Here is a 14,912-nt window from a genome sequence, read left to right as displayed (position 1 = left end):
GACAGATGGTTTCAGAATTCAGAGCATAACTAGCGTCACTAACTAGGTGTCCTAACAGATAACAAGCACATTATCTTCAGATATAGGTGGCGATCACACTTCAATTATCTGAAATAACCCGCCCATATAAAATTACTACGATGAAGATTGAAATTAATGATAGTTCTTAATATCTTCTTGTACCTATTTAATTTACTTAAAATTAAATGTGAAGGTGACAACTGATTTGAAGCGATTTAATATTAAAATAATTTTAATGATACTGCTATATATAATATTAGAAAATAAATAATTTGAATAACTACTTCATATTATAGTTACATATACAGGCATATTATAGTTACATATACAGGGTGTACAGGCGATTATTTTGTAACTATTTCAGATATCAATAAACTTTATACTGTTATCGAAAGCCTAGTATAGAATAGTTACGGAATAATCGCCTGTGCACACTTAACGATTACACCCTGTATATCTGTAGGTAAGTTAATATTCAAATAACAAATCAATTGCCACCCTGAAGATATCCTTATTTGTGTATTATCATTAAATAAAAGAACAAAAAATTCTATTCAAAATTCTTTATTGTCGTGGATTTGACCTCAAGTTTATATTTGAAGTATAACACAATGACTAATTTATCGCAACAATCATAAGCTTTCTAACATTGATAATATAAAATATGCATTAGAGTTGTTCAAAAATTTTTAAAAATTTATTGAGTAGATATCAAAATATACAAATAAATATAATTCTACTGGAAATTAAGCCCAGAACTAACACTAGACTACGTTTCCTTATCAAGCTAAACCTAATTAGAACGTTTTGGAACCCGACCTATTCGACAGCATGGAACAGCGTCGACAAGTAAAATGTTTTATTGATGAACAATGGAACAGTTTCTTTATAGAATCTATGCTGATTTTCGAATCTTACAAGGAATAAATGCATCAGCAATTCTTCCCCAATAATATCTATATATTATTATAGATAAACATTAACGACCCGCGAACATAACCTATCTCTTATGGCATCCGTGAGATAGATTATTAATTTAGAAAGAAGATCCAGCTTGATAACTGTTATTTTAAGAACCTGAATTTTCAAGAACCCTCATAAATATATATTTGTATGTACTTGACAAAAATGCTCTACGGGCACATATAATTTGGTCCAATTTTTAGTAAAGCTCGTATCATTGGTGTGATCCGTCTTGGTTGATCTTGTAGCTTGAATGCCGGTAGCCATCTTCTGCGTTTGAAGCAGATGCTCTTAGCGGCATATCGCCTTCAGTTGAGTTTCGGAAATCTTGGACAACCTATGAATTAAACATAGATCATAAATATTAGCTTACATTGAATACTCAACTATCGAAAGGAATATATCAATATTTAGACAAAAAGGATGCACTAAACGAAAATTAGTTCAATGCTATGTACGTCATCACCTATGTCATTAAATATAATTACTAATTAGGTACCTAATCAGCTGTGGTCCTATTGGAAAAGGTCTCTAACTTAAACTAAATACGTCAGGGTTTCAGAACTAAGACGAACATGAAAGATTTTAAACAGGAATTGAAAAACTTTTGCAAATTTTTTCATTCGATTTATTACCTAAACAACATTTGTAAAATACGTATAACAATTATAGGTACCTTGCGTATGTGTTCCTCACGGGCTGCCAATTGCCGCGACAAGTCTTCTTTACGTCTCTCTAGTTCCGGGTCATAGTTCTCGTTCAGACACTTCTCCACTTGCTCGTACTCGCGGTACAAGCTAGCATACTCCGCCAGGCTCTGCTTGGCCTCCTGACACCCGCCCTGGCCTTTGGACGTCGCGTTGTCGAAGTCATCCCGATTCATTGTCAGACTGCTTGATCGACAAATTTATTTTTGATAACACATTATGGTAAGAAAGATTTTTAGGTAAGTGAAACTCCTGTAGCAGTACGTTTCGTTTATAGAAATAGAATAGAATAAATATATATATCTAAGTAAGTTTATATTTTATGAGAGTATCCTTGTGAATAGGAACGTAATGTCGAAGCTATATTATAAGATGTCAAAAAGAGTAATAAGCAAGCTTATAATTGTTAAGTTTTCTACAACATCATTTTATGCACGCAACACTTCAAGATATCTACGGTCCCAAATTTAACATCAGTACTAGACGGTAAGGTACATTTCCACCTGAAAAATGAACTGAAAAATCACATATAATATGATACAATCCAAAATCCCCCTTTTTTCAGTGAGGAATTCTAGCACCACACTCAAACTCACTTATACATAGAAGTGTAGAAGTAGTGCGGCCGGCTGATCGCCCGCAGGAACTTTGGCACCATGCCGTCTCCCTCGCGGTACATGCTCAGCAGACGGTTGTACGACATGTACTTGTACGAGGGCAGACGCAACAAACGCCTGCCCACTCTGATTGCGTTGATCTCGCGGTTGTCTAGAGATGGTGTCTGTACAAATTATTGAAAACGTTTTCAGTAATAAGCTAGTCAAATCGAAACTGATGGGTTAATTTTTAAGTAAAAGTACCTATTTTTAAGTTTTATGAAATACTCCAGTCAGTCAAGACAATCAATTCACAATAATTCCAAAAGTTTTCAAACTTGGGTCAAGTGAATGGTACATTGGGACGACAATAAATCTCATTTTGCAACCTTGTCCGCAGTCCGGAACTGCAATTAAATTGTTTTTTGCTGTATGGTCGTGAAAAAAATTCCAAAAGTTCTGCAAACTTGGGGAAGTTTTCGATATAATATTTCATATCACGTATTAAATTTGCAACCAATCTCAGTGTACGGAACATCTATTAATATTTAATATTGAATATTATAGGTCTACCAGAATCTGATGGCATATTTATATTTAAGAAATAAAAGATTTTCATGTGGCAACTTATTTGACAACTATGAAATTAGTTGTCAAATTATTTGTCTTTTTTCAGTTGATGAATAATTTTTAGGATTTTGTCTAAAAAATCTTCGAAAATGTCGAAAAAGCCGCTGCGATCACAAGCAAGAGGTGTTGAATATAATGTGTATAGAAAAACATTCGATGAAGAAAGGTCAAACACATCACAATTTTCAATTTTGAAGATTTTATTGGAAAGTTGGACTTACCCGTTTTGATACTTTAAATTAAAAAATATTATAAGTAGGTAACTATAATATTGTTTGTTGATTAGAATATAATTTTATGAAAACTTATTACAGGAGTTTCCAATACGGCTATTCATCAAGTCCAAGCTGTCCATGTCAATTTTATAATGTATGTATCTCTTAATAGTTACGAAAATAAACATATTTTCATTTTATTTTTATTTTATTTTATAAAAAATTATAAGCAGTTTTGATCTATATTATCATTATAATATCGATATTTTCACATGGCATACTGGTTATGAATATACAAATATAGGTATGTGTAAATAATAATATGTATTACCTGTATAAAAGTTATATGTATAATTGAGTATTTGAATAATTTTTTTTTTGTGCTAAATGGAAAGATTATATATTAGTTTTATAACAAAACTATTTTTTTAATTTTTTTTTGCAATAATTCAAAAGGTATCTATACATATAATAAAATCGTAGGAAAGTCAAAACTGTACATTGAATATTTTTTTAAAAGAATACATAATCCATGATCTATAATCGATATAGAAGCCAAAAACATAGTTTTTAGAATTTTTGTCTGTTTGTCTGTTTGTCGGTTTGTCTGTTTGTCTGTTTGTCTGTATGTTTGTCCGAGCTAATCTCAAAAAGTACCGCATAGATTGACTTCAAATTTTGCATGAATATTACTAACAGGTCGGGTGAGGCTTTTATATACACATTATCATGCTATCACCTCCGGGGGAGGAGCTGTGAACCTTTATTTTTCTAACGTATTCCGTGTATGACACAGCGTACAATCTAAAGACTCATGTTTAAATGTTGTTTTTGGGTAAGCCACGCTATTATCTAGCTTTACACTATAAAAACTACGTCATTTACGTAATTTTGGCAGAGAAACAGTTTAATGAATCTTAGTAGTATAAAGACAAATTTGAAACAGCGCCATCTATGAGACTTCATTAAAATCAAATCAATTTACATATTTAACGCTTCTTGCAAATTTATAATTAAGAATTAAATAATATGATGTTGGTGGGGTTTTTAATTGTACTTATTTATTTAACTTTTTAACCCATGTCTTCCCAGAGTCCACTTCAGGTGCTTATATTTTATGTGAATATACTAAATAAAATTTTACAAGTGAGGGTAGATGTTTATTATTTGATGTCAAACAAGACACCATTAACAGTTAATTGTGACATTTAAAAAAATCCTTCTTGCGTTCCCACAAAAGGTAAGTTGTGGCTTTTATATTTATTCTTTATACATAATTAATTATATAGTTAGACTCATGTTTTTAATTAGAATTGAAGTTACGACAAAATAAGAAAATGATGAAATTTTATTTTTATGTATAACTTTTACAAGACTATATTATACGCCCAAAGAAGGTCACTTAAGTTCTTGATAGAATTTTATTTGTTAGTAGCTTTTTAATAAAATAAGGTAAAGTAATCTTTTCATTTTTTTTTATTTACAGATTCAATGTTCATAAAAAATTAACGATTTGCGTGAGGATGTAGTAGAAATAAGTATCCTGGCGCGTGGTCAATTGTTGAATAAAGTTAATTTCCAACGTATGGTACAATCATTGGAAGAATCTTGGGTAATTTTAAAGGATATTTTTCGGGAATGAGAAAAGGGGCAGCCAACCACGTATCAGCGTGCGTGCGTGAGAATCTACCTACGTTTTAGTACCAAAAAAAATGTTATTTTGAAACGTAAATATTGCACTCACAGTACAAGTATGATTTTTATTCGTGCTTTACTGTTGTTTTATTATCGTTATGGCTTTCGCGGTACAGATAGTACTGGGATCAGAGTACATATTATTTATCAATTTAATATACGTAAAATATTTACAATCATACCAAATGGATTAACATTGTATGTACATAAGGCGGTCTTATCGCTTACTAGCGATCTCTTCCAGACTGCCCAAGGTAAGAGATAAAGAATTATACTCATGATCCAGCAATTTTCAACCGAAAAAGAAGTTTTTCTGTAATTGGTAGTTGTTTCATTTATTTATTTTAAATACCGAATTTTACTTTTACATTTGCCCATTTGCATTACATTCAGTTTCCATAAAACTTATAAAAATTTTATGTTTATTTCTGTCTAATATAAATACTCTTTTTTAGATATAAATAACAAAAACAACTTTTTTATTAAAATTTAGTACCTTGGGAAGATATTATCTATGTGTTAATAGAACAATACATAAAGGAAGTTATGTTACGATTTTATACAATGAAAATATGTAAAAAAATATTAGCAGATGTAATTATTAAATTGATCCCGAACCCAAAACTGTAGTTAATTTTTTTTGTCATTTAGTGTTTAATTCATGTCAATTGGTTCATTAATAAAAAAATTATGATCATTTAAATAATCACGGCGAACATTTGCTAAGGCATTCATGTACAAGGTGTAATCGTTCAGTGTGCACAGGCGATTTTTTTTTGTAAGTATTACAGATAACAAAAAACTTTAAACTGATATCGAAAGTACTTAACCTAATAATGGCCGTAATCATTTTTTTTTAAATAAATCGAGAAATATAAAAAAAAATATCTTTAAACCCTTACATTAAGCACATATGAAATATGAATATCCCATATACATTTAATAGGTATGAAAGATTTTAGCTTTCTTTTTCTTTTTTTGGTTGTCTGCTTTAATTACTTCGCAAATTTGAAGTGGCATTTTCCACGCTTTTTCCGGACATTTTTACGCATTTTCCGGATATTTTCCGGACATTTTCCGGGCAATTCCTCACGCATTTTCCGGGGATTTTCCAGGCATTTTCCACGCCTTCTCCGGACCATTTCACGCATTTCCGGATATTTTCACGCATTTTCCGGGGTTTTTCCAGGCATTTTCCACGCTTTTTCCGGATATTTTCCAGACATTTCCCAGACATTTTCCGGAGATTTTCCAGGCACTTTCCACGCTTTTCCCGGACATTTTTACGCATTTTCCGGATATTTTCCATATATTTCTCAGGCATCTCCCAGTCATTTTCCAGACATTTCCCTGACATTTTCCGGGAATTTTCCAGGCATTTTCCACGCCTTTTCCGGACATTTTCACGCATTTTTTGAATATTTTCCGGGCATTTTCTGGGCATCTCTCAGGCATTTTCCGGGGATTTTCCAGGCATTTTCCACGCTTTTTCTGGATATTTTCCAGACATTTCCCTGGAATTTTCCGGAGATTTTTCAGGCATTTTCCACGCTTTTCCCGAACATTTTCACGCATTTTCCGGATATTTTCCGGATATTTTCCGGGTATTTCCCGGACATTTTCACTCATTTTCCGGGGGATTTCCCAAATATTTTACAGGCATTTTCCGGATATCCCCGGAAAATGCCCCAGATTTCCGGAAAGTACGTAAGTTTTTTAGCTTAGATTAGTAATAAATTCTATTAACAATTCTATGAATTGTTTATGGTAGTACGTGTTTACTAAATAATTGTATGTAAAGTAGTAACTACTATGCAGTCGCTATTCCACGCGGACGAAGTCGCGGGCACAGCTAGTTTCAAAATAAAAATTAGTCTTTGAATCCAGTACCGAAAACACACCGACAACTCCCGAAGCGTCACCCGGACGCGTATGACGTCATAATGATAGTTTTCACACATTGCAGTTAGCATTGCATAGAAAAACGAATACAACTAAAACATTTTGACGTCACATCTATGGTGACCAGTCATGGCGCGTTTATAGTCACGTGATTTTAATTTAAATTGCATCAATTTTTAATTGCTTATAATTAATTGAAAAAAAATTTCTTTTGAGTTTTTTGCATTAAATATCAATATTATTAATAATAAGATTTTAAAATACATAAAAAAAATCTATCATTTTTTTTTATTCAAATACTCAATTGTATATTATACATGTAAGTATGTACCTACATAATATTAAGTGGATATCTCATTATTAAGTACAGTATTGTCCACTTATGTAATGTGACTAATGATATTGAGGACAAAATAAAAAATAAGCAGTATCAAGATCGTTCAGTCCATTTTCCCTAGAGTTGCACACTCAAAATTTTGATTTCCCTAATTGCCATCAGATTCTGGTTTACCTATATTATTTATTTATTTATTTTTTATTAAACTGAATGATGTTGCAAATTTGTAAATGCATCAGAATAGATGTTTTCGAACTTTGCAACCAAGTTCCAAAACTTTTGTAATTATTCCGAGACCACCTTACTCGAAAAAATGACCTCGAATTAAAAATAATTATAAATAAACATGTTCCGGTCAACGAAAAACGTTGCAAATTTATACAACCGTTTGGTATATATTTCCGATATCTGTGTTAAGTTTGCAGAACTTTTGGAATTTTTTTCACGACCATACAGCAAAAAATAATTTAATTGCAATTTTAACAATGTTCCGTACACTTAGAGCCAGCGCGCACGAGCAACTTTGTCTCCGCAACTATTTTGTCTCCGCAACTATTTTGTCTCTCCCACCTATGGGCTAGTATGAAAGTGCGCGCACGTAGCGACGAAACTCCCCATACAATTGATGGGAGAGACAAAATAGTTGCGGAGACAAAGTTGCTCGTGCGCGCTGGCTCTAAGATTGATTGCCAATTTAATACGTGACATGAAATATTATATCCACAATTATATCGAAAACTTACCCAAGTTTGCAGAACTTTTGGAATTTTTTTCACGACCATACAGCAAAAAAATAATTTAATTGCAATTTTAACAATGTTCCGGACTGCGGACAAGGTTGTAAAATGAGATTTATTGTCGTCCCAATGAACCATTCACTTGACCGAAGTTTGAAAACTTTTGGAATTATTGTTAAATTTTCGATTTCGAATGTTGATTCTGACTGATGTAAAATGAAAATTACGACGTTTAATGTTTATATAATTTAAAGAGTAGGTATTAAAAAACTAACCACTGTAGCACTTTTCGTCCCATACGTAGGTATGTGCCCCAAACCTGTATATTCAGAAATAACATGAAGAAAACATTTTAATTATCATATTTTGACTGAACTATAACTTTGATGCTAACCCATATGATGCGCAATCGTCAGAGGAATTCCAGATAAAGGCTGTTGTATTTTAAGACCATTCAAAACCTGCAATCAAAGATTTTTTTTTCGATTTAGAAAATAAGCCGTTTTATAAAACAGAGGAAAATGGCAGTAGATAACTTCTTCTTCTTTTTTACCCGACTACGGCAAAGCAAAAGGAGGGTTATGATTTTGACAGGCTATGTATGTATGTATGTATGTATGTTCATCTGTTCCCTCGTAACGTCTAAACTACTTATCAGAATTTGACAAATGACATATCATTAGAAGCGTCTTAATTGTCCGCTGGAGGCTATATGGGGTTTCACAAAATCTAATGTGGCGTCCTCTATCGGACAAAACTTACAAAGTAAAAAAATTAAGTTAAGATAAATATCCCGTGTTTAGTATCATTTGAAAGCGCTTTCCTTGTACATTTTGAATATATATAAATGACTAGCATTTGCTCGTGACTTTACCTGTATTCATGGGCTGATTGCATATAATTCACATCTTTTCGTCCATAGCTTCTTTATTAGTTCATCAGTTTAACTTTTGTTAATATTATGCCCCCAAATACACTTTAACACCAAAATAGTACAAATAATATAAAGTGAAAAAACTACATAATATACCTATCTACCGTAGCACTTCAACAACGTGTGACTACGCCTTTCCAAACATGAAAATTTATCTTTACATAGTGGAATATTGCATACTTCAGAATAGTATTGTATGACATTATTGTCAATTTACAACGAAGGCATCTTGGTAGAGTCTACTGTGTCCATTTACTTGCAACTACATTAGCAACTTTGTTCAGTTCAGTATTCTGAAATCTTGTTTTATACTTTTTCAGCGCCAGTTATTGTCGTAGTTGGGTTTTAGTTTTTTCACTTTATATTATTGTTTATGGCCCGACCCAAAGGACTTCGCCAATGTCGAACTGGCGGGAGGTAAAGTGACGGAAGCTAAAGTGACGGGTAGTAAAGTGACGGGAGGTAAAGTGACGGAACTTAAAGGTCACTTTACACCGTCAGGGAGGTAAAATAACGGGAGCTAAAGTGACGCGAGTGAAAGTGGCGGGAGTTAAAGTGACGCAAGTTAAAGTGACGGGAGGTAAAGTGACGACTGGGAGAGTCACGATTAACAAAGTAGATAACTAAATTGATGTAATATTTTGACAGTTCCAGATTTAATCAAAGAAATATTATAACTGGAATATATTAATTTTTTAATTTTCTTGTCTAGATTCTAGAGTAGGTACCTACTCTTACATGTATTATTGTTGAAAAAAGTGACACGACGGAGGCTCTACATTCGTACCATATTGCACGACGATGCGAAGCATCAGAGAGTGCTTTACGATCGAAAAATTTTTTTCGCCTCATTTTTGCAGCTATTCTTATTATTATAGCCTTGTTAGTTCACGGAATCAAGATATTTTGCATACTATTGTCGAGATAATTTAATGGAGATTAATCCCATACTTTTTAAAAATTGATTTACTTCAATAGAATTGGAAAAAAACACCGAAATAGGTCAAAAAATTTTCCTGTCCGTCATGTGTGAAACCTCAAAACACTATAACTTGTGAAAAAATCCATCATTTGAGTTAAATTTTTTTTAATATTCTAATCGACGATTGTAGGTCACTGAATGCGAATGATTAATTAATTCAGTGTCGTTTAATTGCAATTAATAAAAAACGAAAACTACAAGACTGTATATCTATGTATATATATATATTTTTTTATATATTTCATAATTAAATGAGCATTATGAGTCGTGCACTTTTCAATTTTCCAAATAATTTTTATTTTTTACATACAAACGTAGCAATATTTTTACCTGCTGGATATTAACACCAATATTATGCGAGGGCGCAGTACTCTTGCTCACTATAAAGGGGATATTCGTGCGGTTCGCGTTGCCATAGTAACAACGCATGCCCGCCTGTTTCATCTGAGATGCCACGGTCGGCAATTCGTAATGACGACTGCGGTACTTGACACGACGTGGATGACGGTGCTCCTGAATGTGATAAGTATACCGTAATACCTATGGCTCGTGTGAACTTTACGTTAAAACGTAAATAACATTAAAACTTGAGACTTTGGTTTCACCGCCCGCTTACAATTTCCTCGGATAGCCCATTTTACACTTATCTATTTAGATGAAGTGGAACCCACCATTAACCTTATATTAGTTTCTACAAATGTTGTTGTTTATAGGGTAGCTGTTCCGATAATAACAATATTATAAGTGTCTTAATTTTGCCCCACGTTAATGAGTACGACCTGTGGTACGACGTACGACGTGAACGGTACGTACCTTCATAGGTAAGATCATTATGCATTGTGCACTTATAGTCTAAGACTTATAGCATTATGATATTCTATGTTTAAAAGTAAAACCTGAATTACATAGACAAACCTTTGGCTTTTTCACAGTTTCCACCGGAGTCGCCGTAGCGTCACTGTGTGGAATTGTGCCATCATCAACATAGGCTTGTGTATCACGAACTAAATTAATGAAGAATACAGTATTAGTTTTGGTGAATTAGCTGAATTATAACATTTTCGTTAATCGTTAGTTCAAATTTGCATAGGCTTTTTAACTAAATACATCAAACAACGCCATTAGCGCCGAAATATAAATTTGTTTAAAAAAAATTACTATTTTACACACGACAATAAAAAAATATTATTTGAATAAGCTATACAACGTACCTAGTAAATCTCAAACATAAAATATCATAAAATTAGAGCATTGTAGTTACTTAAATACTAAATGGTTAACTAAATTCATAGTGAAATATTTTTTGAGGATCCGAAAAGTCGTAAGCATGCTTATGACTGCCATAATATAACAACCACTAAAACATTTTCTACATTTACTTTGAACCTACTTACCTTTTTTAGATCTTGCATCGGGTGACGAAATCCTTTGATACGCTTGCCGTTGCCCAGAATCGGCAGACGGACTGCTACGACTCTTATTAAATAACTCTACTACGGGTCTTTCTTCAGATTGATTCACTCCTGTGCCTGTATTACACATTAAATACATCCAGTTATACCATAAATAAAGAGAGCGTGTGTGCCGAGCACACGTGTCAGAAGTGAAACTTCTTGGACAATATTCAAAGATACCAAAATCATCGCCTTACTCCGTTACGTGACAGTATTGCCATGACGCGACATTAAAATTTTACTCTCAACGCGCCTAAAGAAGTTAGGTAAACTTCTAAACGTGCAAGGGTAGTACTGAAAAGAAGGATGTTACCAGTGCTCTGCATTTCTTTTGAATTTTGCTGTTTATATTTTCCATATCCGGGTGCTCTATTCACTTCTTGCGAATGATCTATTACACCGTACATCCAGTGTGGAGGCGCTTTAAACAAACAAGAATTATTTTGTGGCAAATGACGTATACCTACTATGTAGGTAACTAAAGAAAAAAAAATTTAACAGGCTACACTCCACCCCTTTCTGTATCCCCGCACCTTTATGACTTAAATATCTTTAAAAAGAGAGCCTACATCCACCTTCGACAGCCGGTAACAGTCTCACAAAGGTAACGTTGTGAGTGCTAACTGCTCATACGCGGTGGCCGGTGGTAATCACTTAATTAGGTGATCAACCTGCTAACTAACTCTTTTATAATAAAAAAAAATTAAACTAAATACCTTCCTTGATCGAAGCTTCCTTTGGTACATGACGTCGACGATTGCCAGTTTGCTTCGATTGAGATTTTCCATCATGCTGCTTTTTATTCATCGTGACTGACCTAACATGGAATCGACTCATGAGTGCGAAAAGTATATTTATAAAATATGTTAAATGTATTTAATATACAATATATTTACCCTAGATAAAAATCGTTATATTGCTGGTTATTAACATTGTCATCCGAATAGTCGCCGACTACATCGTCATCCCCGCAAGCGACCTCATGAGGCTCTGCTTTTACGTTCGTTGAATAATCCAGGCGATACATAGCTTAAATATAAAATTAAAATTAAAATGCTTTATACCTATAATAAAGGTAACAATTATTAGGTGTTATACTCTAAATAGTCCCCTTTAAAGCTCGCTAATTTGTAACGATCCCGATTTTTCTTCGTGACGGGAATAAATATTTATTGTTCCCACCTTAATTACAACATGTACAATTAAAATAAACATTTTCGATATATACATTTTTGGATTCTTTTTTGAGTGCTTAAGATGAACTAAGATATTAAAGAAATATTCTTACCGTCTCCTTCTGGATGGCCGCGACGGTCGCGAGGCTTAGGCGATTTCCGAGCAGCATTACTTTGCTTGTTCTGCATATATAGTAAAGTTATTTAAAATCAGAATGTGTACATACAAAATCGCTTATTAATACATACCGGCTGCCAAAACATCTGATTGTACCCTCGGACCTGACCTACCATTTGGTGTTGTTCTAACGTGGCCGGGTCTAAATAGCCCCGGGTCGGATTTGCGGGCGTCTCTAGTCGTCTCAACCTTGCTGCTTGCTGTGACACCTCTGTAACCATCAAGGCTAGAATATTTTTCAAATTATTTTCTTCTTAGATTGTAGAGTGTGCCCACATATAAGGTATATTACATTTTGTAACGCAAGCAAAAATCTTTGTCTATAGGTAGGTATTGCTAATCGTAATGGATATAAATACAAATAATTTAATATTCTGTCGCCTGTCGTACTAAGAACTGTAAATACCTCGAACACTACACTCATAAATTACTTTTCAAAATGTCATTGCATTAACCGCGAGATAGACAAAATAGAAACTAATATCTTTTGAATGGGAATATAATCTATATTTGGACACGCTACATATTTTAGTAACTTATTAATTTTACAAGATTCTTACTCTTTTTAGGTTGAGTCCTTACACTTATAAATGGAACATTTTCGACAGGCATTGCCTGCTCTGTAAAATGAGTCATACTGAAATATAATGAAATATTATTGATAAGACAAGTATTCCATTTGTAATACATTAAATTAAAATAGCAAAGGATTTTCCTAAATAAAACTACCTTCGTTTTTTAAGTTTTCGCCTACGCTTTAGGCCCTTCACTAAATCAATTTTTTCCTGCAATTCATCACACCTTGCTTCCGCTAAAGCAAATTGGTCATCGACTTCAGGTATAGATGCTATGAACAATAATGAACAAGAAGATATTTAGAAAAGAAACGATTTATTACGTGACAATTATGGTATTTTGTATTTGACGTAGACAATTAAGATATTTTCTATCAAATGGAAATTTTTTTTCTAATCGCCCCTGATCAGATCTGTTAGCTTTAAATGCAATGGTAAAAAAATTATTATTATAAACGTATCTATTATTTAAAGCAATTGCTATTATATTTATTAATACAAACTTAATCGTAATTTTACGATTTGTAGTATTCAAACAGTACAGTCAGTATCTAGTGGGAGCTGAAAAACAATAGAAAGTAAAGGAACGGTCCCTCAGGATACTAACATCTACGTCACATTACTGCTACTTAAAGATAAATTGAAATAGATCAATTTTAGGTTATTTTTCAAAATGTATAATCTACACACCCCTTAAATCCAATTTTCTTTCAGAACGTGTCCCATCTAAAGGGCCTCCAGCGATACTACTAGAACTTCTATGACGCTTATCTGTAAACATCGTATTGGCTCTAGTAGAAAGTACTATTTAACATTTAAATTTTCTAGAATTTTTCCACCAGAATCAACGGAACCTCCCGTAGAATACAATTTTAGGATCAATAAAAAAATAAACCTAGTAAGATAAATTGACAATTAATTCACCTTTAGTTATCTTTAACCCGTCGCCCATTTTAACTTGAAATTTTCATCCCACACGACTTAAGCGCTTTCTTAACAATTTGAAAAGAAAGTTTGATTTAATAATTAAATATAAAAGGGTTTTTTAATAATAAAAGCACTAAAAAATCATTACGTCAAAGTTGTCAAAATACTATCAGTTTAATAACAAAAAAACATCAATTTATTAAAATCTATTAGCTATGCCAACTGGCAGCTTTCGACATTGTAAAATAAATTCAGATCCATACATACCACACAGAGTGACACAGACGTGATAGACACACATACAAAAATCGTAAAAATAATACCTTACTATATTGAAATGTTGAAAATCCCTTCGTGAGTTTAGCGTTAGATACCCGGTCAGGACATTCTCAGTCGGGCAGAACACAGAAATCGTTTAGCTCTTCTACGTGCATAAAATGTCGTTCATATGTATATATTGAAGTGAATCTCCCGTCATCTGCCCGAAAACCCATCAAGGGGACACGAGACACATACACATACATACACACGCACTAGATTTCCTTTTTAAATATACCCCACATTTTGTTCGTATTCTTTCAAAGCGTTGATATACAAATTAAAGTCAACAAGATAATATCGCTACATACTTCTACATAGTATTGTATTTACCTAGTAACTATTTACTGATCTGTAACTGAACTAGGAAACCTTAACCGTAATTCAACGTAATAATAATTAATTTGTATAATATACAAATTAAAGAAATTTCAATCGGGGTTTAATATTACACACTGTTTACTAACTGAAAACCACGTAAAAGCAAACAAAAGATATTCTCTGTAGTGATTCTGTCGATATATTGTATTAGCATGTTTCATAAAGGTGAACAAATAAAACATGTG

The 14,912-nt window shown here is 33.0% G+C and overlaps 1 protein-coding gene across 4 annotated transcripts; it reads right to left on the bottom strand.

The window, feature by feature from the left end:
• Positions 1-627: 627 nt before the first annotated feature.
• Positions 628-14,786, bottom strand: LOC123705153. 4 transcript variants are annotated; one of them, XM_045653810.1, is made up of 17 exons: positions 14,026-14,786; positions 13,792-13,872; positions 13,256-13,373; positions 13,087-13,163; positions 12,598-12,752; positions 12,462-12,531; positions 12,070-12,202; positions 11,890-11,990; positions 11,487-11,594; positions 11,114-11,248; positions 10,635-10,723; positions 10,050-10,232; positions 8,198-8,264; positions 8,079-8,122; positions 2,288-2,472; positions 1,661-1,877; positions 628-1,321 (listed from the first exon to the last, which is right to left on the bottom strand). In XM_045653810.1, exons 1-17 carry the CDS (start codon positions 14,051-14,053, stop codon positions 1,199-1,201), a joined length of 1,914 nt encoding a protein of 637 aa, XP_045509766.1. In that variant the 5' UTR covers positions 14,054-14,786; the 3' UTR covers positions 628-1,198. The 4 variants fall into 4 exon arrangements, with proteins under 4 accessions (XP_045509766.1, XP_045509767.1, XP_045509769.1 ...); XM_045653811.1 differs by having other exon boundaries at positions 1,661-1,874; XM_045653813.1 differs by having other exon boundaries at positions 12,640-12,752.
• Between the last annotated feature and the right edge of the window lie 126 nt (positions 14,787-14,912).

This window comes from Colias croceus, chromosome Z (genome assembly GCF_905220415.1).
Source record: "Colias croceus chromosome Z, ilColCroc2.1".
Classification (NCBI taxonomy): domain Eukaryota; kingdom Metazoa; phylum Arthropoda; class Insecta; order Lepidoptera; family Pieridae; genus Colias; species Colias croceus.
The sequence above is the reverse complement of the archived record's forward strand: the minus strand, read 5'-3'. Positions and strand labels throughout refer to the sequence as shown.